Source organism: Centruroides vittatus, unplaced genomic scaffold, assembly GCF_030686945.1.
Source record: "Centruroides vittatus isolate TY-2023 unplaced genomic scaffold, ASM3068694v2 contig_461, whole genome shotgun sequence".
Lineage (NCBI taxonomy): Eukaryota > Metazoa > Arthropoda > Arachnida > Scorpiones > Buthidae > Centruroides > Centruroides vittatus.
The window spans coordinates 33,138-60,552 of record NW_027122257.1 but is presented as its reverse complement, the minus strand read 5'-3'; the positions used below and the strand labels follow the sequence as shown (position 1 = coordinate 60,552).

General features: G+C 32.6%; 1 protein-coding gene across 1 annotated transcript; it reads left to right on the top strand.

Moving 5' to 3' along the window:
• Position 1: 1 nt before the first annotated feature.
• On the top strand, positions 2-26,472 carry LOC136977566 (staphylococcal nuclease domain-containing protein 1-like). The gene is made up of 18 exons (XM_067273058.1): positions 2-167; positions 11,738-11,887; positions 11,967-12,090; positions 12,177-12,258; positions 12,336-12,582; positions 12,704-12,862; positions 12,986-13,092; positions 16,539-16,718; positions 17,206-17,400; positions 18,108-18,291; positions 18,375-18,516; positions 18,643-18,755; positions 18,872-19,060; positions 22,766-22,901; positions 24,087-24,277; positions 24,436-24,543; positions 24,631-24,882; positions 25,761-26,472. The coding sequence occupies exons 1-18, from the start codon at positions 120-122 to the stop codon at positions 25,824-25,826; spliced, it is 2,673 nt and encodes an 890-aa protein (XP_067129159.1). The 5' UTR covers positions 2-119; the 3' UTR covers positions 25,827-26,472.
• The last annotated feature ends 943 nt before the right edge of the window (positions 26,473-27,415 follow it).

Sequence of the window (27,415 nt, the reverse complement as noted above, 5' to 3'; positions counted from 1 at the left end):
TTACGTTCGTTGACTCCTGCAGACCGGTCACGTGACGTTGCCGATAATCGGATCGGAGAGCGAAGAGAAGAGTTTACAACATCTAATTAAGCGTAATTAAAAGTGCTACTTAAACAAATATGTCCAATTCGCAACCGGTATCGATACAGCGAGGGATCGTGAAACAGGTAAAAGCAAGATTCGTCGGTCGAAATCAATTAATTTGAATTATCCGAAGCTGGTCCATATGGAAAATGATTACGTGGCTTCTTTACCTCTTAAGAGATTCGATACCATACGATCCACTCGAAATCGTCTTCTTTTAAGCCTCGCAGCTGCCATTTACGTGTTAATCGAGCACCTTATGCCCGTTAGGACATTAATCGCTTCGTAATTTAACTTCACTACACAGTTGCTTCACGTTCACTGGGTGACTATGGTCGGTAGGATGATGAGGTAAATTGTACCTCTACCGCGAGACGAACTCGAGCGAAACCAGTTTTCTCCGGCGTGTGGACTGTGGTCGAGGTGACGGCCCCTCGTCCGTGGGCGGAGAGCGGAGGATGGTGGGGACCCGGCCGGTCTCCTCTGCCGCCGCTTCCCTCGGCACTTCTTCGTGGCGTGCTTACTTTGACTTAGATCGAACGGGATGGATTCCCCGAAAAACTCCTTATCCGATCCATTTGACTCTTTCGGCAGAGTGAATTTTGGCACCGGTGCCGAGATGGCGTGTACATTTTGAACGTTTTGTCTTTATTTTATTGTTTTTTAAACGTACCTTTGGCCCGAATGTTAACTTCTTTTATAAATTTGTCAAGAAATTCAGATTAGATACAATTCTAAATGATCCGGATGGGTTGTTCTTAATGAATGTTCTCTCAGTGAAATTTTCAACTATTTTTCACATATTTTACTAATACTCAAACTGTTATGTTGATTTATTACATATCGGTTGCTAGGATCACTCCTTAGAGCTGTAACGACGTAACCTTCCTGGCATTAACATTATGACCTAATTTTTATTTGTTTTAATTTTTTGGGGTCATGAAGAAACATTTGTGAATTTTTAATGTATGGGTGGAATAGAAATGATTTAATTTGACGTAACCCAATAAATTGCTAACTAAGCCATTTTTATTTATGGGACCTGTACCATTTTTACATGTTTGCATAAATTTAACATTAAATTTATGGATGAAACTAGCCAAAATGGTATAAAAATTAGCGTGTGACCTCCATGACATCCAATGTCGGTACCGGCAGAGGTGAATCGTAGTGAGACAATCTGTAATTGGCATTAAAATATATGTTTCGATAATGCATTGCAGATTAATGTTGGAAATTTATAAAAAAATATTATTGAGAAGACATTTTAGTATGTTCGTTTCACACATACGTGACAAGGACAAACTTTAACCGACCTTACTTTGTTGGAAATGACAGTAAGCTGTGGAGAATATTATATTACTTTACCTATAGTGAACTATTGTAAATATGCATGTGATGTGGATAATAAAACATTTGTGTCTGTCTCAGATTTAGCTGGCCCATAACTGAGATAACCAATTAGCCAGGAATGGGACTTGACTTTTTGTGGATGGTTTGATTTGGATTTATAACTAAGCCCGGATTTTTATGCACATGCATGTTTTTTTCTTAAATGTCATGATGTTCAAACCTCAATATAAACACAATTTGGGTCCAAGTGAATCAAACTGAGGTTGTCTGATAATGTATAATTTATATGCATTTTTAAAAAAAGCATATAAATATACTTTTGTGACTTTTATTGCATAATTTGCATATTTTTGGGACTAAATAAGTGCTTTATAAACTATATATCTTGTTTTCAGTATTACACGAGTGCTATTTTTTTCAAATGATTTATAGTTTGTTTCTACTATGAGTGAGGTGAATCTTTTTTGCTCATGTACAGTTCACATGAGAAATATCATTCCACCATCCAATTACACATAAGCACACAAAACTCAAATGTTTTAAATTTGAACTCTCATTCTTTTAAAGTATTACAAACAAAGATGTTATTTAATAATGTTAAATTTAAATCCTTCAAAAATTTGTGTAAATATAATGTTTAATTAAATATAAGGTAGATAATTTCTTGTGAGTAAAGTAGTCAAACTTTTGTATATGGAGCATGCATGGAAATGATTGTTACGTCGAATTTGGTTTGGTTAAAATGGCAAAAAGTAATTCTGAGTTGCAGAGAAAGTATGTATGGTATGAGAGTTTGAATCTTAGACATTTAAAGCAGATAGAGTTTGTCAATTGATATCAATTGGGAATAAAACATTACTGTCAACTTCGACACTAAGTCTATAATTAGTTAATAACTTTATAAGAGCATTTCTCATACTTTGTATGGGGCTAAAAACAAAATATACAGCGTGCATCAGAATGATGTTTTAAAAATTTGGGGATTGTAGAGGATGAAATTTTGAACGTTTTGATATAAGGAACCCATAGCCGGAAATGTGCTATAAAGTTTCTACAGCACTTTGAACTTTGCAGTCAGTATGCTGAATGAAACAGCAGAATACAGTATTTATGACAAGTTTTATTGACAAAACAGTAGAGTACAGTCAAACTGTACATCAAATCAGTGGCTGCACTACTTTGAAGTAAATGTTCAATGTGATGACCACAAACTTCGTTACATAATGTGCAACGACGAACCATGTTTTGTCTGACTCTTTGTAAGATGCCACGCTCCTCTCTGATGGTATTCCTCTGGGGTTACGTAAAGTCCCTTGTGTATGCAACACCTGTAGGAACAGTTCATGAGCTTACGGAGCGCATCTTTACAACATTTAATACCAAAACTCAGAGAGGAGCGTGGCATCTTGCAGAGAGTCAGACAAAACATGGTTTGTCGTTGCACATTATGTAACGAAGTTTGTGGTCATCACATTGAACATTTACTTTAAAGTAGTGCAGCCACTGATTTGATGTACAGTTTGACTGTACTCTACTGTTTTGTCAATAAAACTTGTCATAAATACTGTATTCTGCTGTTCCATTCAGCATACTGATCGCAAAGTTCAAAGTGCTGTAGAAACTTTATATCACATTTCCGGCTATGGGTTCCTTATATCAAAACGTTCAAAATTTCATCCTCTACAATCCCCAAATTTTTAAAATGTCATTCTGATACATGCTGTATGACTACTTTAGATTGGTGATGTGACCCAGCCATCCTTAAACATCTTGTATACAATTGTGTGTATAGAAATAAATTCAATAATGATTAAGCATAGAAACTTATAAGATTTTATTAAACAGGTAATTTGATTTGTAATTGACTCAATTACACAACTCCAACACAGAACATTATTCTAATGTGTGTTTTGTGACATCATAATTTTAAAATCATTCATTTTGCCTAATACAGTATGTTTATCCCCTCCCACCTAAAAAGTGTGATGTGAGGGGGCTCTGTGCATTTGGAATTTACCGATTGCCAAATAATTGCCTGTTTGTCCCTTTTTATTTGGCACACTATACTTAAAGGAATGAAAAACAGCAAATACTGAATATTAGTCATGAATAAATCATCTACGCTACTTGATATTAGCCAAATGTTTGGTTGGCATTCAGCAAATACAGGTATCCCTTCATTAACATGGTTAATTAATCCCTTGATCCTACCACATATATCAAAATATGGTGTCTTAAAGCCACATAAATTAAAACTTCTGCTGTGTTTATAAGGAGATTGCCACAATTAATTTAGCACATTAAACAAAACTGCGTTATGCGAGGGATACCTGTACCGAATGTGTGGAGCTACCCTAATATATGTTTGTTTTACTTGCGGACAGAAATAAAGTGCATATGCATTTCAACCTATAAATTTTAGTGTATTTTAATGACTGTTTTAACATATGTAATGCATATTTCAGGCATTTTTACATGTGTATGTATGTGTATATATTGCAGTTTTAAATGCAAATAAATACAGTTGTTAATTATGACATTTTGACCCTGACTCAAAGTTGGGTCTCCTAGAATTGTTCAAGTGCAACAGTGTACCAGGCTTGATGTAACAGATGGTAGACTTCTGTATTGATGGCGGCCAGATGGCCCCATCAACGTGCAAATTTTATAACATGTGGTTTTGCTATCTCAAATATTCAAAAGTCCATAGTACATAGTACATAGTTATTTAAAATGGAATTAGTGTTATTTTGTTCAACTTGTAAGTATTATTACATAATGCATTCCTGTAGTTTTTGATCATTTTTGCAGGATTATGTTATTTCATTGATCTTGTCGATTTATCACACATTGCCTACAAACTCTACACTGTAAATGGCAAGTCTTTTGTCTTATTTGGTCTACCAGTGGCCAAGTGGATAAAACTGCTAAATGCTGGTAGTTGGCCACAAGTTTACATCTCACTGACAAGCCGACCATGTGGAGTTTTCCAGGTTTTCTTTGCATTTACACCTAATAACATCTAAATAGAAGTCAGTTTCCCATAGAAAGTCCTTCCGGGCGACATTTTCCTGCACAGATTGCCCACATGTTGTGTTGCCGTATTCAGTTTAAGTCAACCAAAAGGTTTGGTTTGGTTTGGTTTGGTTTATCTGATAATTTACTTAAAAATGAAATAAAATTTCAAATAATTTCTCACAAGTTGGCAATCGAATCTGAGAATCTGCTACTGAGAGATTATATTGTGTATTCTGCAGGTAAAGTAGAATTGTATAGGTGTACAACTGCCTTTTTATCATAAATATTGTGTTCGAAAATTTATTTAGCAAAGATAAAGAATTCATTATTTTTACATGGGGGAAAGAATGTTATGATAAATTGATGTGCTATTCTACATTGTATGTTAAATTATGTAAAAAGTATTTCATTTTTATTTTTTAAGTAGTGTCAGGATGGTAATTAGTATGATGCTGACTCATCCACTCTTCAAATTCCCAAAAATTGATCAACATTTTGTCTTTGAATGCCCAATAAGAGCTTGAAATTTACTCCATTGTAATTGTGGATAGATTATGAATTTAAATATTAGTGTTAGAAACATAATCTTGAAGTAAATTATTATTATTAGAATGATAAAAGTGAATGATAGTAACAAAGATATTACTGAATGTAAGGTGATGTGGTAATGATTCAATTGTTTCATTGGAAATGGCGGAATCATTTTATTAACTGCCAGGTTTTATTAGGGGTCATCAGAATTTAACCATCTCTAAAAATATCTTAACTGATGTTTAGGTCATACTGTAGATAAAAATGCTAATCTTTCACCTAATTCAAATTATATTCTTGGTACAAAAGCTTAGAAAACTCCAGGGCCATGTTCAGTAATGCAAAACGCATAAGTTAGAATTCTGAGTGGCTTAGTGGGCAGTGCTAAGAATGTTCTGAGCATCATTGAATGACTATTTTTAGTTAGACACCTGGCAAAATGGTGGACGAAGTTAAAATTATGATTGCAACAATTGTCGCAAATGAACTGGTCAAAAGGGATGAAGTAACCAATACAATTATTCAAATGGAAGCTGCATCAGATTGTGACAAAATTAATGAAACAGTTATTAATTGTAATCAACGAAATGGACTGCTATCATCTGTTAAAATGTATTCGGAATCTGTTATACCGATATATGATAATTTTACATTTCAAAGTCATTTTAGAATGAGACAATAACTTTGTGATTGTTATAGTAAAATACGTTTAGTCCAACACGAGCAGCCATGTTGCAAATCATACGACAAGACAAAAACAATGATGTCACTAGTAGAAGTTAGCATAGATAAAAGAAGCTGACTGAACTAGCTAGAATTCTAGCAATGGGAGGAGTCAAACAGTAGTTAGAAACGAGTTCAACATCGTAGCATAACTAGACTTAGTAAGAATTCTGCATTACGTAACATGGCCCAGGTCTTTTGAAGTATGTTACACTCATCATTGGGTGTAAACAAGAGAAAGCAGTAGAGTTTTCTAAGAACTTTGACTCCAAGAAAAATAGCTTGAATTAGGTTTAAACTCTAGAAGTTTCCTACCAAGCAGTAGGCCAATCTTATAGTTTCCCCTACAGATTTTCATTAACTATCAAATTTCTAGTTAATCCAACTTCAGTTTTATTGATTTTATTACATCAAAGTTAAATGTTGCTTTGAAATTAAGAAGTTGTCATTTAACTAAATATTAATTTACAAATTTCAGTTTCAAATTTGGTTATTGAAAATGTAATTGTTTAGCTTCTTTGAGTAAATCTTGCGATTTTTAAAACAAGGTTAGTAAATTTTAACCGAGAAATTTTTTTAGAACATTAAATAAATTCAATTGAGATAATTAATTGAAGACTGGCTAATTTATTTTATAAATTAAATGGTTGTTTTAAATTGAAACGAATAATTTTAAAGAACAATTTGCCAAGGGAAGTCAGAATTAGAAAATCTGATTTCTCTTCTTGTGGTTGGCTTTTGCTGGATGGTTAGAAGACCATCCTTTATGTTACTAAGGAGATATTTTAATTATTTCATAATTATTTAACATAATTTTTGTTATTTTTATTGTAGCACTTAATAAATTTGCAGTTTCTTCATTCTAAAGTAGAATTATAGTGCAATTTTTAGCTTTGAATAGCATGACAGGCTCTGATTTCATATTAAATTTGCCACTTAATATAATAAATCAAAAATAAATATTGAGTGTGTTTTATGATGATAAAAATGACTATTATGAAGCTATTTTAATCTAAAACGTAACAGAGAAGAATAAGTATTTCTTTTATTGTAGGAAAAATGAATTATGTTAGTACATTGCCACTTGATAGATAATTGTACCGCTCCATGAATGTACAGTACCTTTAATCTAGTCGGCTAATCAAATGAACAGTTGTACTTTTACCTGGTTACATAAGGCTAATTAATTGATTAAGATATTAAGTAATTTGGCTGGAGATGGGTGGTTAATTTTCATCTTTTATTAAATTTAATAATTAGAAATAAATAAATGGAATATTCTGAAAGTAAAGATCGGCTCAGGGTGGGATTCAAACCTATAATTTCTGCTTACTGTGTGGGTGCATTTCCGGTTGCGCTACCCATACAGCCATTTGATGTTCACCTTCAGACCAATTAATAACTTGTCGCCCATTGCTCTTAGCTGACTTTTATCCCAGCATCATATATATGTACAGTATATATACATGGTACGATCCAAAAGTTCGGGGACTGCAGTAATCTATGACAACAAAAGCATGCATTTGAAGTTACAGAGTATGAAATGGATTCTACCAAACCACCTCTACATGTTCAGGTTAATTTCACCCATGTCATGTGATTAAACCGCAAGTGGTGCTGTTTTTTTCTGGAGATAGTTACCTTTGTTCTGCGACGTAATAAAAGTGAAGTTTCAAGAACCTCCAACATTTCGACTTTGCCATGGTAGAATCACCGTACACCTTTCTTAGCAATTTTAAAGTCTCCGTAGGTGTTTTCCCTAAACGCTGACAAAATTTAATGTTGGGGGTTCTTCTTGAAACTCCACTTTTATTACGTCACAGAACAAATGTCTCTGGAAAAAAACAGCAGCACTCGCGGTTTAATCACATGACATGGGTGAAATTAACCTGAACATGTAGAGATGGTTTGGTAGAATTTATTTCATACTCTGTAACTTCAAATACATGCTTTTGTTGTCATAGATTACTGCAGTCCCCGAACTTTTGGATTGTCCCACGTATATAGTAACACATAACTCAGTAAATTTTACTAATTAAACATATAGTAAAACATTTGGTATAGTTATTGCTGTTATAATTCTCTATAATAGTTTCTACGTTGCATAACAAAGAAAGATTTACATAAATGAATTGAAAGGTCAAAGCAGGGCCAGTTTGGTGATTGAGGCAACCATCTTCGATGCAAAATGAATGATCAAAAATATTCAAAGGGAGAAAAATAATAAGTGAAATACAGTAAAGTCTCATAAATGTTCATTTATAATAAATGAATCATACAACACTTGCACCCGAGACAAAACTGATTTTTATCATCCTGGGTTTTGTCTTGGGCAAGTTACCATCGAGCCTGTACCATAAGGCATGTTAAATTTGTAACTAGTCAAGGATTTAAGAAGTGCGTTATGTATGCTAGAGTTTCTTTTAACCGAAATTATGAGATGGATTGTTAGAAGAGTATTTTGTTAGTGAAAACAAGAGAACATAGTACACTAGTTTCGGATCAGGCATTCCATATTTAGCCAAATACTAAACTTTTGTATTCTACATTTGGACCGAATACTTCCTCAAAGCCAAATTATTCAGCTCAGAAAGCTCATTTTAGCTGGAAGGAGGCGAGAGAGAGAAGAAAGAAGAGATGAAACACAAAATAGAATAAAAATAACACTTAAAAACTTAGATGTTTAAAAATATTGTTATTTATTCTTTTCTAGGCTAAATATATCTTAATATTTGCTCAAGATCATTTATCAATGTATCAATAATCATAATTCAAGAGTGATAGATTGTAATGAAGGAACGGTAATACTTTTGCATTCGTAGGAAGTAAGTGAATTTGTCTGTCGTCATAGATATTTCTAGATTTTCTGAACATGCTGTGCATTCACCAAATATGCTACTTGGTGGAGCTGCCAAAAATTGATGGGGCTTAATGGCAAGATTTAATTTCTTTTACTTTTCGACATATAATTAATAACTTAAAAATAAAAACTTACATAATCATTATTGAGTAGGAGATGCTGCCATCCACCTTACCATAAGCATTTTATTTTGTGCTGTTCCAAATAAATTGGCCAGTATTTGGCTGAATATTAGATATTTGATAGCTGAGAAAGGCAAGAATAGGCCTATTTGGTTTTTGGCAACTGTAATGTCTGAATAGTTATTTGGTATTCAACAAAAAACTTTATTCAGTCTATCTCTAGTAGGTTTTGTCTTGTAAATCTTGGCCAAGTGACGTGCAGTACTGAAAGGAGTTCTCGAAGTCTTAGAAAGAATTTACTATGCTAATTTCTCATGACAGTAAACATTTTTTAAAAAATATTGAAGAAATTTTAACTGTAATATTATGTTTATGTTTATTTTAATAAATATAGTTGTAAGTAAAATTAAAGTGCTTTATTATGTATTCAATAAGTAAGCATAACCTAACAATGAGTAAAATTTGCATGCTGATAGATCCAAAGCCAGTTGAATAATTCACAAAATACTTCATATTACTTGAGGTAGTGTATATCTGCATGCCACATTATTCACTCTTACAGCATGTTGTTGTGCTCTTACAACTTAGAATGGAAATGAAATGTTTTGTTACCAGTCCAATTATGCTGTCGAAAGCATGACATTTACTGGTGTGCAGTCATTTATTTCTAATTACTAAACGCAAGATGGCAACTTAATCCTTTGGGTCCAAATTGTGTCATATCTTTAATAATAATTAGCCATACCATAGTCCAATCATAGCACACTTTAGGTATGTTGCATTACTTACACCATACCTAATATTATGATGACCGTACTTTATTGAATGTCATTGTGAAGAAGATACATTTTATGTTGAAGGAAATGTTGCAACCGAAGGATATGCCAATTTAGTTTGTATTGCATACGAATTGAGACTGTCATCATCAATACTTTCATTTTTGAGCAAGGAATGAGATTAATTAATTGTGAAGACAGCTCGGAAATAAACAAAGAACTGTAATGAATAAAATGTGGAAATAACTAATGAATTAATTTGTATTGTGATAGTTTATAGCGGTGATCGTGAAAACATCTCTACTGTAAAATTTAGAGATGATGTTTAATAAGACTGAGCTGTATTACTGATATTGTAAGGCTAATACATATATAATAAGACGCATTCATTAAAATGTGTTAATATACTGTTTTTTTGAGTTAAATATATTAATACAGCTGTAGTGGAAAGTGCACACTTGTCTGTTAGTAACTAACATAGTTATTTTATATATAATTATTAAATGGATTTTTTAAAAATCTTTTGCCCGGTAGATGCCAAGATGGCCACTTTTATGTCCCCGTGAATTTTATTAGTTCCTTGCTTTGATAACCTAGCAGCGAGAGACAGGACGTGACATGTCTGGATCAAAACACTCCCTAAAGTTACCGAGAAGCCGCCCAGACTGTAATTCCACTTCCTCAGAGTGGCAAACTAATGACTTTATTGCCACGGTTGTCCAGCTATCAAATGACCTTATACTGTAATCGCTCTTCCATTAATTATTTAACTCAAGAGTGCAAAAAATTGTTTCCATTACTGTGGTAGAAACACACAAGAAGAGTTTAATTTAAATTTTTAAAATTATTTAATGAATATTTTGTGTTCTGAATATAGTAAATTTTAAGTTATCTGTGCTAATGACAGAAATAAAAATAAATAATTTGAAATTAAAATGAAGTGTGAAAGATACTGATTGCTAATAAAGTGCTATGTCAAGTTCGGTAATGTAATTTAAAAATTACTTCCATATTTTTTTGTTATTTGTAAATGTTTGTTACGGAGCTAAGCGACGAGAAAAATTATGGTGAACTCAATGCTTGGTACAAAATCTGTGTGACATTATTAAACATGTTATTTTTTAATATGAATCTAAGAGCAATAAGTTTTTGCCTCTATGGAGGACTTATCACACACTATTGACGCTGTCAGAGTAATCACAAAGAGATGGGTAGATGTGGGTTTATTGTGATAACAGTACGCAGTTCGGACAGGTTGTCGGTCCCTTTTCAGCAATATTTCTTACAGTTTGTTGGGTTTAGAGGAGTCTACAAAAAATACAAGTAGTTTTTTGTTACAAACATTTGGGCATATGATTAAAATAGTACAAAATTACATTTTTTTTATACATAAAAAGGTACATTCTATTTTGTTGCTAATGCGTGGATGTCTTCATTTTTGGGATTTTTCACAGACCCCAGAAGTGGCCGAGTGGCTAAAACCACCAATTACCTGTAGTCAGTCAGTTGAAAGTTTGTTCTCGTTGATGGGCCGGCTGAGTGGTTCTTTTCGGATTTTCTTTGTGTGTCTAAAACCCAAATAAGGGCTAATTTTCTCATAGAAAGCTTTTTCAGAAAGCATCTCTCTTTAGCAGTTCTTCCTTGTGTTGGATTGTCTTATTCCATCAACTGACCACTATAACGTGGAGTGCAATTGTAATCTTTGGCTTAATTTTATATTAACTAAAGAAAATACATTTATATGTATTCAGTTTCATTTTCACAAACATGTCATATTTTATAAAGAAGTCAATGATTTCTGCTTAAATTTTTCATAAAAAGAGCACCTTTTCTGATATATGATACTGTAGTTTTTTGTATAATAAGAATAGATCTAATGTTCTGTAGTTTGTGTGTACAAAAAAAATAGTGCCATGTTTCTTACAAAATAGAACATAATGTATATGAAATATATATTAGAAAAATATAAGATAAGCATCAAATACTATAATTAATGTTATATCTTGTATTGGAGCATACTATGCTAACTGTTATTTCATACTAGAGTCAATGTCTGAGATAGATAAGCAGTAGCATTTCAGTTATTTCTAATTAGTGCATCTATATGCTTAACTAATTGGCTATACTTGACTGATATGTTGCAAAATATCTCTTACAATGTGCCATTATTGATTATGCCATTAAGTTTTCATTTTTACAATGTAAAAGTTATGAATATTGGATAGATTTGTTTGTTATAATTTACTTTATATACACAATTTCATTTATAGATTGTATCTGGTGATGCATTGATAATTCGTGGACATCCACGGGGCGGTCCTCCGCCCGAGAAACAAGTCAACTTGTCTAACATCATTGCGCCGAAATTGGCACGGCGGGCAGCTGTCAATGCCGAGAGGCAGCAAGATACGAAGGATGAGGTGAGTTTAACTTAGTTATACTTAACTTGGTTTTTTTATCATGTTTGTTCTTTATGTATTATATGTATTTTGATAACAGCCTTATGCATGGGAGGCTAGAGAGTTTTTGAGAAAGAAGTTGATCGGGAAAGAAGTCTGCTTTTTGCTTGATTACAAAGCTCCTAGTGGAAGCAGAGAATATGGAATTATCTATCTTGGGAAAGGCAAGATACTAATTATTATTTAAAATTAATAATATGGTATATTTATGTATCGTAACTTGCTAATAACTGATCTAATATATAAACAGATACTACGGGAGAGAATATTAATGAAGCAGTCATAGCTGAAGGATTGGGTGAAGTACGTCAGATGGGAGCAAAACCAAACGAGTACGATACTTAAATTTATTTGTAGCCAAAACTATACATGATGAATTAAACATTGTAATATCTTATTTCCTGTTCAGAGCATTACAAAAACTTCTCGAGCTTCAAGAGTCTGCTAAATCTGCCAAGAAGGGGAAGTGGGCACAAGACGATCAGGAACACATACGTGATGTCAAGTGGATTATCGAAAATCCTCGGAATTTCGTCGACTCTCTTCACCAGAAACCAGTGAAAGCCATCATTGAACATGTCAGAGACGGAAGCACTCTCCGGGCCGTTCTCTTGCCAGATTTTTATTACATAACTGTCATGCTATCGGGAATAAGAGTAAAAAATGTTTTTAATTATATTTTATTTATAGAAAAATAATATTTAGCTTTGGAGGCATTTTATAACCTGTTACTGAGTTTTTCTTCTACTTATATTAAATAAATTGCAAATTTTGTAGTGCCCAACCTTTAAACAAGGCAAGGATAACCAGTTGGTACCCGATCCCTACGCACTCGAAGCAAAATTTTTCACAGAGAGCCGTCTACTCCATCGAGACGTGGAAATAATTTTGGAAAGCGTGTCGAATCAAAATCTGCTCGGCACAGTTCTGCACCCGGTGAGTTAGAATTAAACTTGCAGAATTTGCAAGTAATGAATTGGAAGCCAGAATTTTAGTGTTTTTAATATTTTTGCTAAAGCAATCTTAGTAAATAATTTATTATAATGCCAAAAAATATAGAATGGTAACATTACTGAGCTGCTGCTGAAGGAAGGAATGGCACGATGCGTAGATTGGAGCATAACATTTGTGTCCACAGGTGCGGAAAAGTTAAGAGCTGCTGAAAGGTACGGCTTTTGAATTAATGCATTAATCGCAACTAATTCGTTTTTATCTTTCTAGCTTCGTTGCTTGCCACGTTTTGTAATTGGTGACTGGATGTGTTAACAATGTTTGTTTTAATACATTAACAACAACTATTGCAATTTAACAAAAAATAATTGTTACATAAGAATAAACATGGCATTTTTATATGTAATGCAATTTTTCGTTACCCTCAATACTGAGAAATTTAAGTTTAAGCTCTCATCAGTTGCCTAACTGATGCGAGCTTAAGCCAGTTATATCAAATAATAGTAATATGAATATTTACTATTTTTTGTATTATTTTACATTGAATGAATAGTGTAGATACATAAATACAGGGTCTTCCAAAATGAATGCTACCATTTTAAATTACTATGATTATATTAGTTATTATCTAGAAGTATGAGGTATACACAAATTGATAGAGTAACCATCAGAGTTACCTCTTCCATCTGTATTCAAATGTCTCGTTGATGTAATCAAATGTCGTTCAAATGATTCAAATCTGTTACCTCTAAGAAGTGCTATAAATGGAAATGCAATTTCGTCCTAGAGAAGGCATTTTGCATTCTACAGTTTTCAAAGTCGGAATTGCTTGTCATCATGCAACACAAGTAATCTGCGGGAACTGTGGCCGCCATGAGAGGAGTGACAATGGATGTGCCATAATGAGTGTAGGAAGAATTCAAATATGTGTTGGACATGTGCTGTGTGATACAAGATGCACATGTTGAGAAATTATAATGGGCAAATGTGAAACATTGATGGTTTTTCAGTGTTTTCATGTATGTTACAATGTTCTCAGATAATAATCAACATAATTATAGTAATTTAAAACATTGGCATTTTTTTTGGAAGACACTGTATGATTATATTATGCTTTTAATATCAAATTTATAATACACTCATCCCTCGATTTACACGATAGATATATTTCTAGAAAAATCGTGCAAACCGAAACCGTGTAAAATGAGACGTAACATTTCGTCGCTCGAAATAATTCAAACAATGCTTATTCACATTCTATTTGATGTTGTTTATGACCTCAGCAAGTTTCATAATTTTACACCCAATAGAAGTTTATGTTTTTGACCAGTTTTTTGGTCCCTATCTATAGAGATAGTGTATTGGATCAAAAAAATTGTGATGTATTTGAGTATTTACGGTAACTGATACAAATTTCAGGGGAAGATAGGTTTCTAGACAGATGTGCATGAGAATAACCCACAAACTGCTACCAACAGATGTCTCAAAAAGTTTTTTTGTTTTCATTTAAAAACTGTGTAAAAGCAAAACTGTGCAAATCGAGGGATAGGTGTAATTTAAATGTTGATAGATTTTTATAATTTGATCACAAAATATTTGGTGCTGTGGGACTTCTAAAGTCAAGTATATATGACAAAAATTTACAGGATGGCCCAAAAGTCAATTAAATAAGGTAACTGATTTGGAACGGCTGCATTTAATTTGTGATTCAGCCTGTTTCAATACATCTAATGAAATGACAGAATCACAATAAAAATAACAAATTGGTCCAAATTGTTTCTAACTTTTCTAAAAATAATCTCATAATATTTTCAAATATTGCTACGTACGACTAGAACTTGGGCTCTGATGAATCATCAGAGCCCAGCCCTAGATCTAACCATACGTAGGCAATATGTGAAAATACATAGATGATTCATCTGTTGATCATGTGAATCGTTGTTTGCAGCTTAGTTACAAAAATAATATTTAATTTTTTCTTTAGGAAGTTTCCAGTTTAGTGAAAATATTCTTAAACCTTTTACAACATAAGGCATAAATTTTTAAATGATACATGAAAATCTAAGTATGATTCAGGTGTTAATTAATTATAGAAAATTACATTTGGGTATTCTGTTTGTTTTCTGCTAATTAACAAAAGTTTCTGCTAGTGCTAGAGAAATTAAAGATTACAAATTCTAAAGAACTCAAACTAATATCATTTCTCTATCATCTGGGATTTAATACCACTGCCAATGTTTAACTGGAATGTCAGAGGAAACTACAAAAGGTCACCATTTAAAAGCATTATTTTAAATACTGCAAATCATTGTGTTTTTCATTTTTTTCTCCAGTTTGCAAGTCATTTTAGATATAATTTCAAAATATTCAGAAATCGTCGATAAGACAATTCCATAATAAAATTAAATTCTCAAAATATTTAACTTTAATAATCAAAATATATCAAAATATCATATTATCAAAATATTTAACATTAAATATTTGATTAATATTTTGATATAACTTATACAGGAAAAGAATAGAAAAGTAAATCTTTGTTGTGCGATTAAAATGAGAGTGCCAGTAATTGCCATAGGTTACTACTGTAAAGCAACTAGCACAAGAGAGAAGGATCGTGTGACACTAAGCTACTAAATGACTTTTTGGGAAGGGATCAAGTGAATTCGAATCAAGTGAAAGTGGGCTTATGCTAAGATATAAATCTGTATGGCAGTCGGGTGCCATACTGTTCAAATCACTTGATTTTCAAATACATTTAAATAAGGGCAATCAAATTGAAAGTTTGCTTGCAAGGAGTGGATCTGACGAAGCCAAGAGTCACTGCCAATTTATTTATTTTGTGTTTTAATTGTTATTTCTCAAAATTTTAAGCTCTTTTGCAATGCAATAGGAACGAGCACATCCTTAAGTCTACTTTTTTCAAGTCAATTTTTTGTTTGATTACCTAGTATGCATATTTATATAGATCTATCCATGAACTAGGGGCTTCAGGCTTCTAGACAATTTGCTATTTTATACTTAATGCTTTTGATGTGTCGAAATCTCTTATCGCGATCCAAGTTTTGACTTATGTTTGTTTTCTGCTAATAGACATAAGTTTCAAGCTACCCTATGGTGGCACTTGCTGGTTTTGGTTTCCCTAACATCAAAATTAATTCACATCAATTCGTCTACAGTTTTCTCAGCAGATAGACTAAACCATATCAATTCAGCAAACCATTTATTGTCTGTTTCTGTTTAATGTTTTATGATTTGTGACACATTCTTCTCAAAAGCAAGGCTTTTTTACTTTAAGAGATTCTATAATTTTCCTTTTTAGCTCTCTGGAAATGGAATTCCCATTACAACATCAACTATCTTCTTTGGCTTTCAGATATTCTACTTCGTTCATCTTTTTAGGACTGAATTAAGTCCAAAACTTTGGAACTGCCAGTATATTTTTCTCACAAGGAACAGTGATAAAATAACTTTTAAATGTTTTATGTTTAAAATAAAAATTTATGTGAAATTAAACCTGTTTGATCACCATGTTTGTAAAAGTGGTTTGAAGCAGGTGCATGGTATTTTATTTCACTTCTATCTAAAGCAGTTTGCTAATATCAAAATTAATATGTAGATTGTGTCCATAAAATATATCTTATGCTTTATTCTTTACTTGCAGAATAGCTAAAGAGAAGAGGCTACGGTTGTGGAAAGATTACACGCCAAGTGGACCTACTGTGAGTGGCCCTCGTGAATATCACGGAAAAGTCATGGAGGTTAACAATGCGGATGCTCTTGTCATCAAACTTGCCGACGGAACGCTGAAGAAAATCTTTCTGGCAAGCATCCGACCACCAAGGTGAGTCTGCAGATTCCAAAATTCTTTATTAATTATGCAATTTTAATTATTAATCTGCCTCAGATCATCAATTTTGTCACAAAAGAAAGACATTAAGAAGGCCTTTTTTGCTTGCTTTGTAGATTTGGCTGGGTTTGCAAAAAGGGACAAATGGACGATGAGGCCTAACATATTTATATTAAATTATTTTACAGAAATTTGAGGTTATGAACCAGACTGGAACTTGGATCTTTAGAGTGAAAGGCTTTTACTGCTTTGGCCATCTGGCCGTCATTATTTTCTTTTTATATTTAAAATCAGTGAAGTTATTTTACACAATTTCATAAAATATGTTCTTAGTATTGCTTTAATTTTTGCACATTAAGAACATAAAGTGTATCTTACTTTTAACCTTAAATAAACTCTTATCTATAAACTGAAGATAGGTTAGAAATTTAATGAAACATTATACAAATAAAAGTTTACTAAGTATGCAGCTGCTTTTCAGATTGTCCGAGGACAAGTCCGAAAATAAAGGCCGGTCATTCCGTCCACTCTATGATATTCCTTACATGTATGAAGCGAGAGAATTCTTGAGGAAGAAACTTGTTGGGAAAAAAGTCAACGTCACTGTGGACTACATACAGCCAGCTTCCAATGCATTTCCTGAGAAGGTCTGCTGCACCGTCACCATTGGAGGAGCGTAAGTTTTATTAAACTACCTAATTTATTTATAATCTTTCTTGTTGTTTGAAATTATCTTCTGAAGGAGATATGATGAGTCCTCACTTAACATCATTAATACATTCTTTGAAACTGACTTGTAATGAAACCAATTTTACTATAGGCCAAACTACATAAACAAGATGTAATTTGGTTAACATTATTTTAACTTTGATCATATTTCCAACTCCATCATTTAGTTTTTACCTTGCTGAATTAGTTTTACTGTTTATAAAAACAATATACTCCTGATAATCCAGGCTAATTGCCAGTAATCTGCAAGTCAGTTTTATTGAAAGTTAATAAATTTTTCTTGTATTTATTTTTTTATTTTGTATTAAATTTAACATAATAGTTTATATATTACAAATAAAATAAGTTTTGAGAACTATAATTAATTAATATGACTATTTGGGCATTGATTTTGGCCTTTCAGTTATAAAGATCAATCCAACCGGGAGATCAGATTGAATGAAAATATGGAAACTCGGTTGTTTTATGCTTGAACTTTGCATTAAAGGTTCATTCTAGTCGAATATAGTATCAATTTTATGTTTATACATTGATTTTTCTTGTGAATTTTACTTAAATTAAGAACAAAACTGTTTCTTTAATAATGTCAAAATAATAAAATTCAAGATTGGATAATTTCAAATAATTAAAAAGTTATTTTTTTCACCATTAAAGCAATGTTGCCGAAGCTTTGGTCAGCAAAGGGCTGGCTACTGTGGTCAGGTATCGTCAGGATGATGATCAGAGGTCAGCTCACTATGACGAGCTTCTGGCGGCAGAAGGTAAAGCTCAGAAGTCGGGGAAAGGTCTTCACAGCAAAAAGGAACAGCCGGTTCATCGTGTGGTCGACTTATGCGGGGTAAGAAAAGCTTTATCCTCTTTTAATTATATTTTATTTAGGTATTTAGAACACTTATTTAATTAAACGATGTCCTTTTTTAGGATTTATCAAAATCTAAACAGTTCTTCCCATTTCTTCAACGTGCTGGCCGTATGGATGCTGTCGTGGAATTTGTCACGAGCGGTTCCAGATTACGGTTATACATACCCAGAGAGAATTGTATTCTTATATTTTTATTAGCCGGTAAGAATCTTGCGTTGTTAATAATGTAAACACAACATAAAATTGTTTACAAATATAGAATTTGTTGCTCAAGTTGACAGATTCTTTTGAGAATTTTCAACTACATTTTTATAATTTTACTTTTAGGCATTAATTGTCCGAAAGCTACTAGACCAGGACCGGGCGGAACTGTAATAGAAGGTGAACCGTGGGGTGAAGAAGCTTTACAATTTACAAAAGAATTATGCCTGCAACGAGAAGTAAGTTTTAGAAATATTTTTATGTTCAAATGACAAGTTTGTTGATAAAAGGTGAACCAAACTCATAAATTTATTGTAATTTAAGAGAAACGTTAATAATGACATAAATTTTTTAGGTATCCGTTGAGGTCGAATCAATGGACAAAGCTGGCAACTTCATAGGTTGGCTGTGGATCGAGAATACAAATCTCTCAGTGGCATTGGTTCAGGAAGGTTTTGCCAGTGTTCATTTTACGGCCGAGCACAGTCCTCATGCTCGCACTTTACAAATTGCCGAAAATAATGCCAAGAAGAGCAAAGATAAGGTATTTTTCTAAAATGTGATAAGTCATGAGAACATTTAATTTGGTCACAAAAAATAACAGATTAACTGCATTTTGTCACACACAAATTATATTTTATGCCATTATTTTTATAATGTTTTGCTTTATGTAATGTTACGATTATAGTTTGAGTTGTTAAATATTTGTTGGAGAACAAAATTTTTTTTTATATAATTTTATGAGCACGAGACTGCCTTTATTGATATTTGTTGTAGATTCAGTCAGACTTGCAATACAATTATATATATTAAAATTTAATATATGACCAAATTGATTACCTTTATATCAAAATCCAATGTTTAATTAATAAAATTAGGGTAAATATGGTTTAAAAAATAGGAATCATGTAACATTAATGTGTCAAAACATCTGGGATTTCAATTTATTATGCTGAACGTAATGAAATTATCATCGGATTTACAGCCGTTCACTTTTAATTACATTTCTTAACCTCAGTTGGAATTTTGTGACTAATTATTACAAGATTTTAATTTGTATATAATCTTAATGAACATACTAAAAGAATAGAAAAGTTTATTAGTTATATATAGTTATATATATATATAAAAATAATGTTGAACAAGAAGTAATGAATTATCAATAACGAATTTGTGTAACAGACGTTTTGTCAGTAACAGTATCAATATTTTGTTATTCTGTACACACACACACACACACACACACATATATATATATATATATATGTATATATTACTTCTATAATTCATATTTCAAATACATTACTTCATTACTTATTCATTACTTCTTGCTCAACATTATTTTTAATGTAGTCAATTGCCTCAAAATCATTTGGTTTCAAGAATGATGTGGTTTCTAGGAAGCCCCATAAAAGCTTCCTTACTTATAGGAAGAACAGAATATTTGTTCTTGACGGGTTTTATTTCTTTGTCTTTGTTGCTAATTTCTTAGAATTTGGCAATGATGTCGTCTTCAGGTTCTTTGATATTGACAATGGATTCTTATGGAAATTCCAATTGATTCAAAATGTTGAAAAATTGTTAATCAAATTTTGCTTTAGTGAAGCTATTTGCAATGGTGCTTTGTGAACTTTCTTCCACACTTTGTTAATCATTCTCATTGCATCTGGCAGGTTTACTCCAAACTTGTGTGATCCATCTTTAATAACATGCATCATCTTTCATATGATAAGTTTTCTCTATAGTATTTTAAACTTTTTAATGATTTCTGATTCTAAAGGTTGCCATCTAGGAGTTGTATTTGGAAAAAATTGAACTGTTATAGCTTTCAGAATGAGAATTATCAAAAATATGTTTCAATTGTCAATAAAAAGAGAATTTTTGTTTTGGCAATCGTGTGAGCAGTTGGAAAGAAGCTTTGATGTTGTCTGTGCTTTCTTATTTGTTGCATATTGTGTAGGCAATATTTAAGCATCACAGACATACTGGGGATTTTCTAATTAATAACAATGGAAGTTTTTCATTATGTGTCATATTTGCTTCCAAAGGAAGAGTTATACATTTTTTACATCTATGACACAAATCACTTAAACACTATTGTTTTGTCTATCAGACATTAGTAGTAGTCAAATGACACATACGAATCACAAAAATTGTCAAGTAAATTCAATTTGTTGTATTTATAAGTAATTTTTAGGTAAATAAGTTTTATAAGTAATAAGTTAGTGTTTTTGTAATTATTCGGGTTATTTTGTTATTAATAATTTTTGAAATAATGCAACACTGAAAGTATTTTGAAAGATTTTTTATTTTTACTTTCATTAATACAGAGAAATCATTTAAATTTTACAATTTAAGTGTGTCCACTTTTTCTTTTAGTTTTTCTAAACCAAGACACAATTCTGCCATTAAGTATAGGAATAAATTTATCTCTCTAAATATTAATATACAGTAGAGCATCGATTATCCGACCCCCGATTAACCGACCGCGTTCTAGTCGGAAAATTCAAATGTCCGCTAGTGATGTGGTGCTACAATATTTGGTTATGTCTTGGCTACTTTAATATTATTTTTGTTAAATTTTTGCATGTTTTAGCTGGCAGCACTGGCTCAACCGTGAAAGGGAGGCTAGTATTTAAACCAGGCCTAATACACTATACTAATAATGTATTTTTTCATACTTTTCGGTTATCCGACTTTTCAGTTATCTGACCAACTCCAGTCCCCAATTGAGTTGGATAATCGATGCTCTACTGTATTCTTTTTATTCTTTTCAACATAAACTTCCCTCATAACAACCGAACATTCCTCGAACGAATGATATAAGTTGTTACTGTGTTAATTCTTCCGTCATCATCAACAATTACAAAACCAAATTTTCCATTTCTTTTCCATATTTCTCCGTTAACTTTAAAATAACGCAAAACAATAGGAAAATTATCAGGAATATCGAAAGAAAAATTATTTACCGCAGCAATGCAGCTATGAGTGACTTGTACAAACGGGGAGAAACAGAATAATTTTTGTTACTGTCGTAGGTAATAATAAAACAGTATGCTTCCATGACCGATCCTAGCATTAAAATAAATTCTACAATATCTTAAAATTTAATTTATATCAAAATTCAACCAATCATAATATAAGTATTAATAAATTATTTGTAAAATTATTTACTTGACAATTTTTGTGATTCGTATGTGTCATTTGACTACTACTGACATTTAAAAAGTAAGTCTATTTTGTTTACTTTGAAAACATTGTTGTGGTTATAGTTATGTGCAAATTCTGGTAACTTTTTTAAAAATTTATCTGGCCATCCACTGCTTGGTTTGAGTCTAGTATGTCTCAATTGTTGCCTGATTTTGTTTAGCTTTTTGTGTAAAACTTTACCATCTACAGGAATATCTGTTGTGCATACACCATATGCACAATAGATATTGCACACACTTTTGACATTTGGATACTTACATTTACACTCTCTTTTTTGTTCTGTCTGATTCTGTTGTTTGTTACTTTCAAAAATGATCTTTGTTTTTTAGATATGTAGAGAGAGTGTTCAATGGAGTTTCTGATCTTTTATCTTTTTGCTCTCCTCTGTAATATTTACAACAGACATCTTTTCTGCTATTGTCAAAATTTAATTTTTTTGTTTGCCATTTTAATCTACTTTGAAATGAAATGGGTAATATACCGATTAACTGGCCACTATCGGTGATAAAAATACCGACATAAAATTCAAAATTTTAATAGTGTTTAAATGCAAATTGACCTGATTTGTCAATTCACATTTGAATGTCGTCAAATAAAATCTTGGTGCTTTAAAATTGCAATTTCAAAATGCAACAAATGCATCTTTGATTTGGTGTCTTACTAAGTTATTCACCAATCAAATTTATGAGTTTGGCTACATCCTCCCCTTTGGAACTAAACATCAGGAACAGTCCTTTGACCTTGTGATAATATTATCTATTCTTTTAAAATGCAAAAAAAAAAAAAACAGCAAATGAAGACTTTGGATTTTTAATTTCAAGTTAGCAAAATGTGTGATCTAAAAACTACTATGACTTGTAGAAACTCGGAATACGGTGAGTCCACAAGAATTTAGTCGGGACAGAAATAAAATTTGATTTAATGAAGTTCAATTTATCAGGACTTTATCATACATATCATTTTTGTTAAATCTAAAATATTAATAATTATTAAAATATTGATATTTATGCTTGCTTCAATAAGTATCTTTTATTTTTAGATATGGTCCAATTACGAAGAACCAAAAGAACAGGAGATCATCGACGATGTGGTCGAAAGAAAAGTCACGTATAAACCTGTGGTTGTGACAGAAGTAAATACCGATTGTACCTTTTACGCACAGAAATTTGAAGACGGTGAGTCTTTAGAAACAAAATGGTTAAAATTATTTGTGATTTTTAATATCTGTTTCTTAATGTGCATGGTTCTATCCAATTTCTTAGTGGTTGTTTTAATATGCATTAGATAATGCATGCATTTTCACGTTTCAAATTACTTTTTTTTTTAAATAATTTTTCAATACCATGACAAATGTACATTAAAATAAATTTGAGGGGTATTCGGAAAGTAAGTTATGTTTTTGTGTGGTGAGTGAAATAGGGACATAACAGAACCTTGTTTACACTTGAGGAATGTAGCATGACTGTCCACATCCAGCAGAAGTAGTGAAATTTGTGTTGCAGATCTCTCACAGTTTTTTATGAAGTGATCACCAAAACATTATGCTCCTGGAAGTTTTGTGTCCAGTTGGTACCTAAATTGCTTTCTGAAGAACATGAGAAACAATGGATGGGGTAGGTAGGCATTAACCTTCTTGACAGTTATGCTAAAGGTGATGTTTTTCTGGATCAGATCATTATGGGTGGTAAGAATTTGGTCTCATACATAATGTAGAATGGTCATACTCACTTGGCAAAAAACTGTCCAAAAAAGTTTGTCTTTAGGAAAGTCATGGCATGGGGAGCAGAATTCTGTAAGGACTTATATGAAAGCTTGTTAAATTCTACAGGGGTCTCGGTGTGGCTGGAAACTATGTTAAAAAGTAGTCATAGGTCACAGGTTTTAGTCATATAAAATGGAACTTAACTGTGTTGATGTTTCTGGATAGCCCTGGTACCTGTTTAAATAACTCTTTAATGTGGTCTCGGGATGCACTCGTTTGTAGGAATCCCCTATTGCATAACTTTGATAAGTAGATAGAGTAAGAACTAAACTATGCCTAAGTATTTGGCATAATTAGATAGTTAAAAAGATTTTCGTTGTAACAATGATGACAGTACAACATATTAATAATAAAGTGTTGTAATTGATATTACTATTTAAATTCCTTGTAAATTCTTCCCCAAGAATTTAATAATAATTCTTGTAAACTTGATATTTTATAATGAAGATATATGTCACTGCAAATGTTTAGTCTGGTGTTGTAATCTAGAATCCATAAATACTGAAGCTTGGTTGAAATTTTGTAATATCTCAGTGAATTTGCAATAATTTTACTTATTTACTCAAATACATAGCAATTCATTTTAAATTTTAAATAGGAAAACAGCTTGAAGAGATGTCAGAAAAATTACAGCAAGATATGGCTAATAATCCACCTCTTCCTGGTGCTTACACTCCCAAGAAGGGTGACATGTGTGCGGCAAACTATGTAGATAACCAGTGGTATCGGGCCAGGGTTGATAAAGTGAATGGAAATATGGTCCATGTCACTTATATTGACTATGGAAATGTAAGTTTTATTTTATTATTTTGAAATGTAACACTCCGTCATGACTTTTATGCAGATGTTTAGTTTCTCGTATAAAATATATATATAAGTTGTTCATTCTTTTCATGGAAATTTTAAGTTGGAGTATAATTAATAGGGTTAATTCAATGATTTTATAGAAAGAAGTAACGGATACTACAAAGCTCGCATCGCTTCCATCAACTTTCCATGGGTATCCGCCGGCAGCAACCCATTATGGTTTAGCGTGTGTGAAATTACCGAAAGATGTAAGTTTGCTTTTGAGCCTGAATAATTATTTTTTAAATGTATAATAAGTTACATGCATTTGATTCACTCATAATATTTTATCACAGGTCGAAATTGCTGAGGAAGCAAGACTCGCTCTCATACAGGATACAGAAAACAACAGGATGCTCTTACTGAATGTCGAGTACCGACATATGGGACTTGATTATGTCACGTTACTAACGTCCAAAGAGGAGGAGGACATCGCCAAAAATTTAATTGCAGAGGGGTTATTATTAACAGATGAAAGAAGGGAGAAAAGATTACAGAAACTGATAGCTGACTACAAAGCGGCGGAACAGACGGCACGTCGAAAAAGAGTAAGTGAATAATTATTTTGTTGTTAGAAAAGAGTAGATTAAGTTTCAAGAAAAAATTTCACATTTACCAATTCCTTTTTTTTCTGTGATGGGACACTTCATCATTTTTCTCCAAAAGTTTTCACTGTTGGAGATGTGATGCAAGTAGTTGAGTCTTTCTATTTGAAGAATTTAAATCAAGAATCATATCATTGAACTGAGCTGTGGCTCTTCTGTGGGACTCCATGATGGGTATTCAACACAACTTGATTATCATTTTGGTGAGATATCTTCAGGATCAGATTCCTTTTCTGAATCTTCTGTGAAATTCACAGGTTGGGCCAGTACTGGGATCATTTCATTGTGGGGTACTGGCTGAAGTGCATTAGACAGTTGGAATATTGTATCTTGCTTTTTGATTTTGCTGTAAAGCCTTTGATGTCAGTCATGCAAAAGTAACAATTGTTGACTTGATTCTGTGGTTTTTGCCAGACCAGAACAACAACAAAAGGCATTGATTTGTGTGCGTACTTCAACTATCTGTTCAGTGTTTGTGTGCATGAATTGCAGCATGTTTTAGGAGCCTGGGTTTTGCCATGACTTTATGGCTGAAATAACAATGGTATGTTTTCTTCACCAGAGGCATTGGTGATTTTCATTGCACTCAGTTCAGTTGTCAGTTCACAGATGTAGCAGAAACATTAAAGTTTATAGCAAGTGGCAAGATGGAAATTATTAAACTACATTAATATTAGCTTTTGTTTTAGCAAGATAAGAACTTAATAATATGTAAATATCTCTTACAACCATGTGTCATAAAAGTAATTGTTTAGGAGAGTTCGGGAATTTTTTTTACATACCTGTCGGAAATTTAATGCATTGTTGTTTTTTATTTTTAGGTGAATCTGTGGCAGTACGGAGACTTTGACGACGACGACGCCATCGAATTTGGCTACAATCCATAATCCGATCGTCCCTCCGTCTGCGTCGGAATGGAGGGCAGCCCTTTGTTCACATACAGTTACCAAATATATATTATATTATACATACAGTCTTCATATTATATGGATGTTAATATTTTTCTGTAAGACTTTTGAAAGTTATTATTTTTTTTTTGTTTTGTTTTTAGAGAAAATTTACAGCATTGTTAATGAAAAATTTACAAAATTCCGCGTCATGCTTGAAGAGACGCATGCGGTTACTTTGTGAGGCCCAGAGCCCATCTCCCCACCTCCGTGTCGAAGCGTGCTGCCCCGGACAAGCCAATGTGGTTTTATCGGTGAAGGAAGTAAAATTAAAAATGAAAAAAGTGTTTTCCAATGTGCCAGTTTTGACGGTGGCAATGGGTACATACGTAAAATATGGTTTTGCACATTAAAAAAAAAAAAACAAAGCATCTTCCAAATATTGATAAACTTTCAATGGAACTCTTCCATGTAAATTTTGATACCCGTATGATTTTATGACAAAATGTCTTTAAAAAGAAAAAAAAATAGTTGAGAAATTTATATACACATCGTACAAATGTATATTTTGCCACTTGTACCTAACATGCTGAAGAAAACTGGTAATATATGCAAAATTTGTTCAAAATAAATGTATATTACTGTAGGTAAGCTGTCTTCTTTTGTCTGTGACACACAGTTTATGTCACTTATCTACACATTGTGTGATATGGTAAATAATGAGTAAATTCTAAACAAAAAGTCGTGAGTACTTTATCTGGTTTTACTGTAGAATGGCAATAATTTTTACGATGGATTTACAAGTAATTTTCTGAATTTACAGCTGGATGTCTGGATGGTCGACTGGATAAAACTGCCGAACACTGGTAATCTAGGTTCAAACCTTGCCAGCAGTCTGGCCATGTGGCTTATTCCAGGTTTTCTTCACATTAGTTATACCTAAGAAGGAGCTAGTTTCCCATAGAAGTCCTCTCGGGAGGCATTCCCCTCAGCAGATTGCCCATACATCTCAGTTGTAAACAAATAAAACCTAAATCTAAACCCAGATGGCTGAGTTGTTAAGATGACAGCCTACCACTGGGGAACCTGGGATTGCGGTAAGGTGGAAACATATTGCTCTGAGGAACATTGAATTGAATCCGGGTGGGTCAGAAAAATCCGAGGGATTTTTCAGGGTGTGGCCAGTCTGGATATGTTGGATCCGATCCTTCATCACCCAACAGTCCCATTGTGAGCCTAGCCAAACCCATAATTGGCTTGCTAGAGAGAGGCCATCTTAGTTCCCATAGCATGGAAAGAGTTAAAAAAAATTGCAGTCATGCGTAATTTAAATCTTGGTAATATTTGTATCAATCTGTTGAAGATGATGGGGGGGATTCGACCCGTGATAGTGTGTAAAATTCCTCCTGTTTCTACTCCCTATTTTTGTATTGTATAAAATAAATGCAGAAAAGAGTTGCGTAACTTTCTCGGCAAAAAAAAATTTTAAATAGTGTATGGCGCCATCTGTTACGAGATCGTATTAAAAATTTTCTGTAGTTACGGTAAAATGGCAAAAGGCCTAATTTTGAGGGTAGAACGAACTTGTA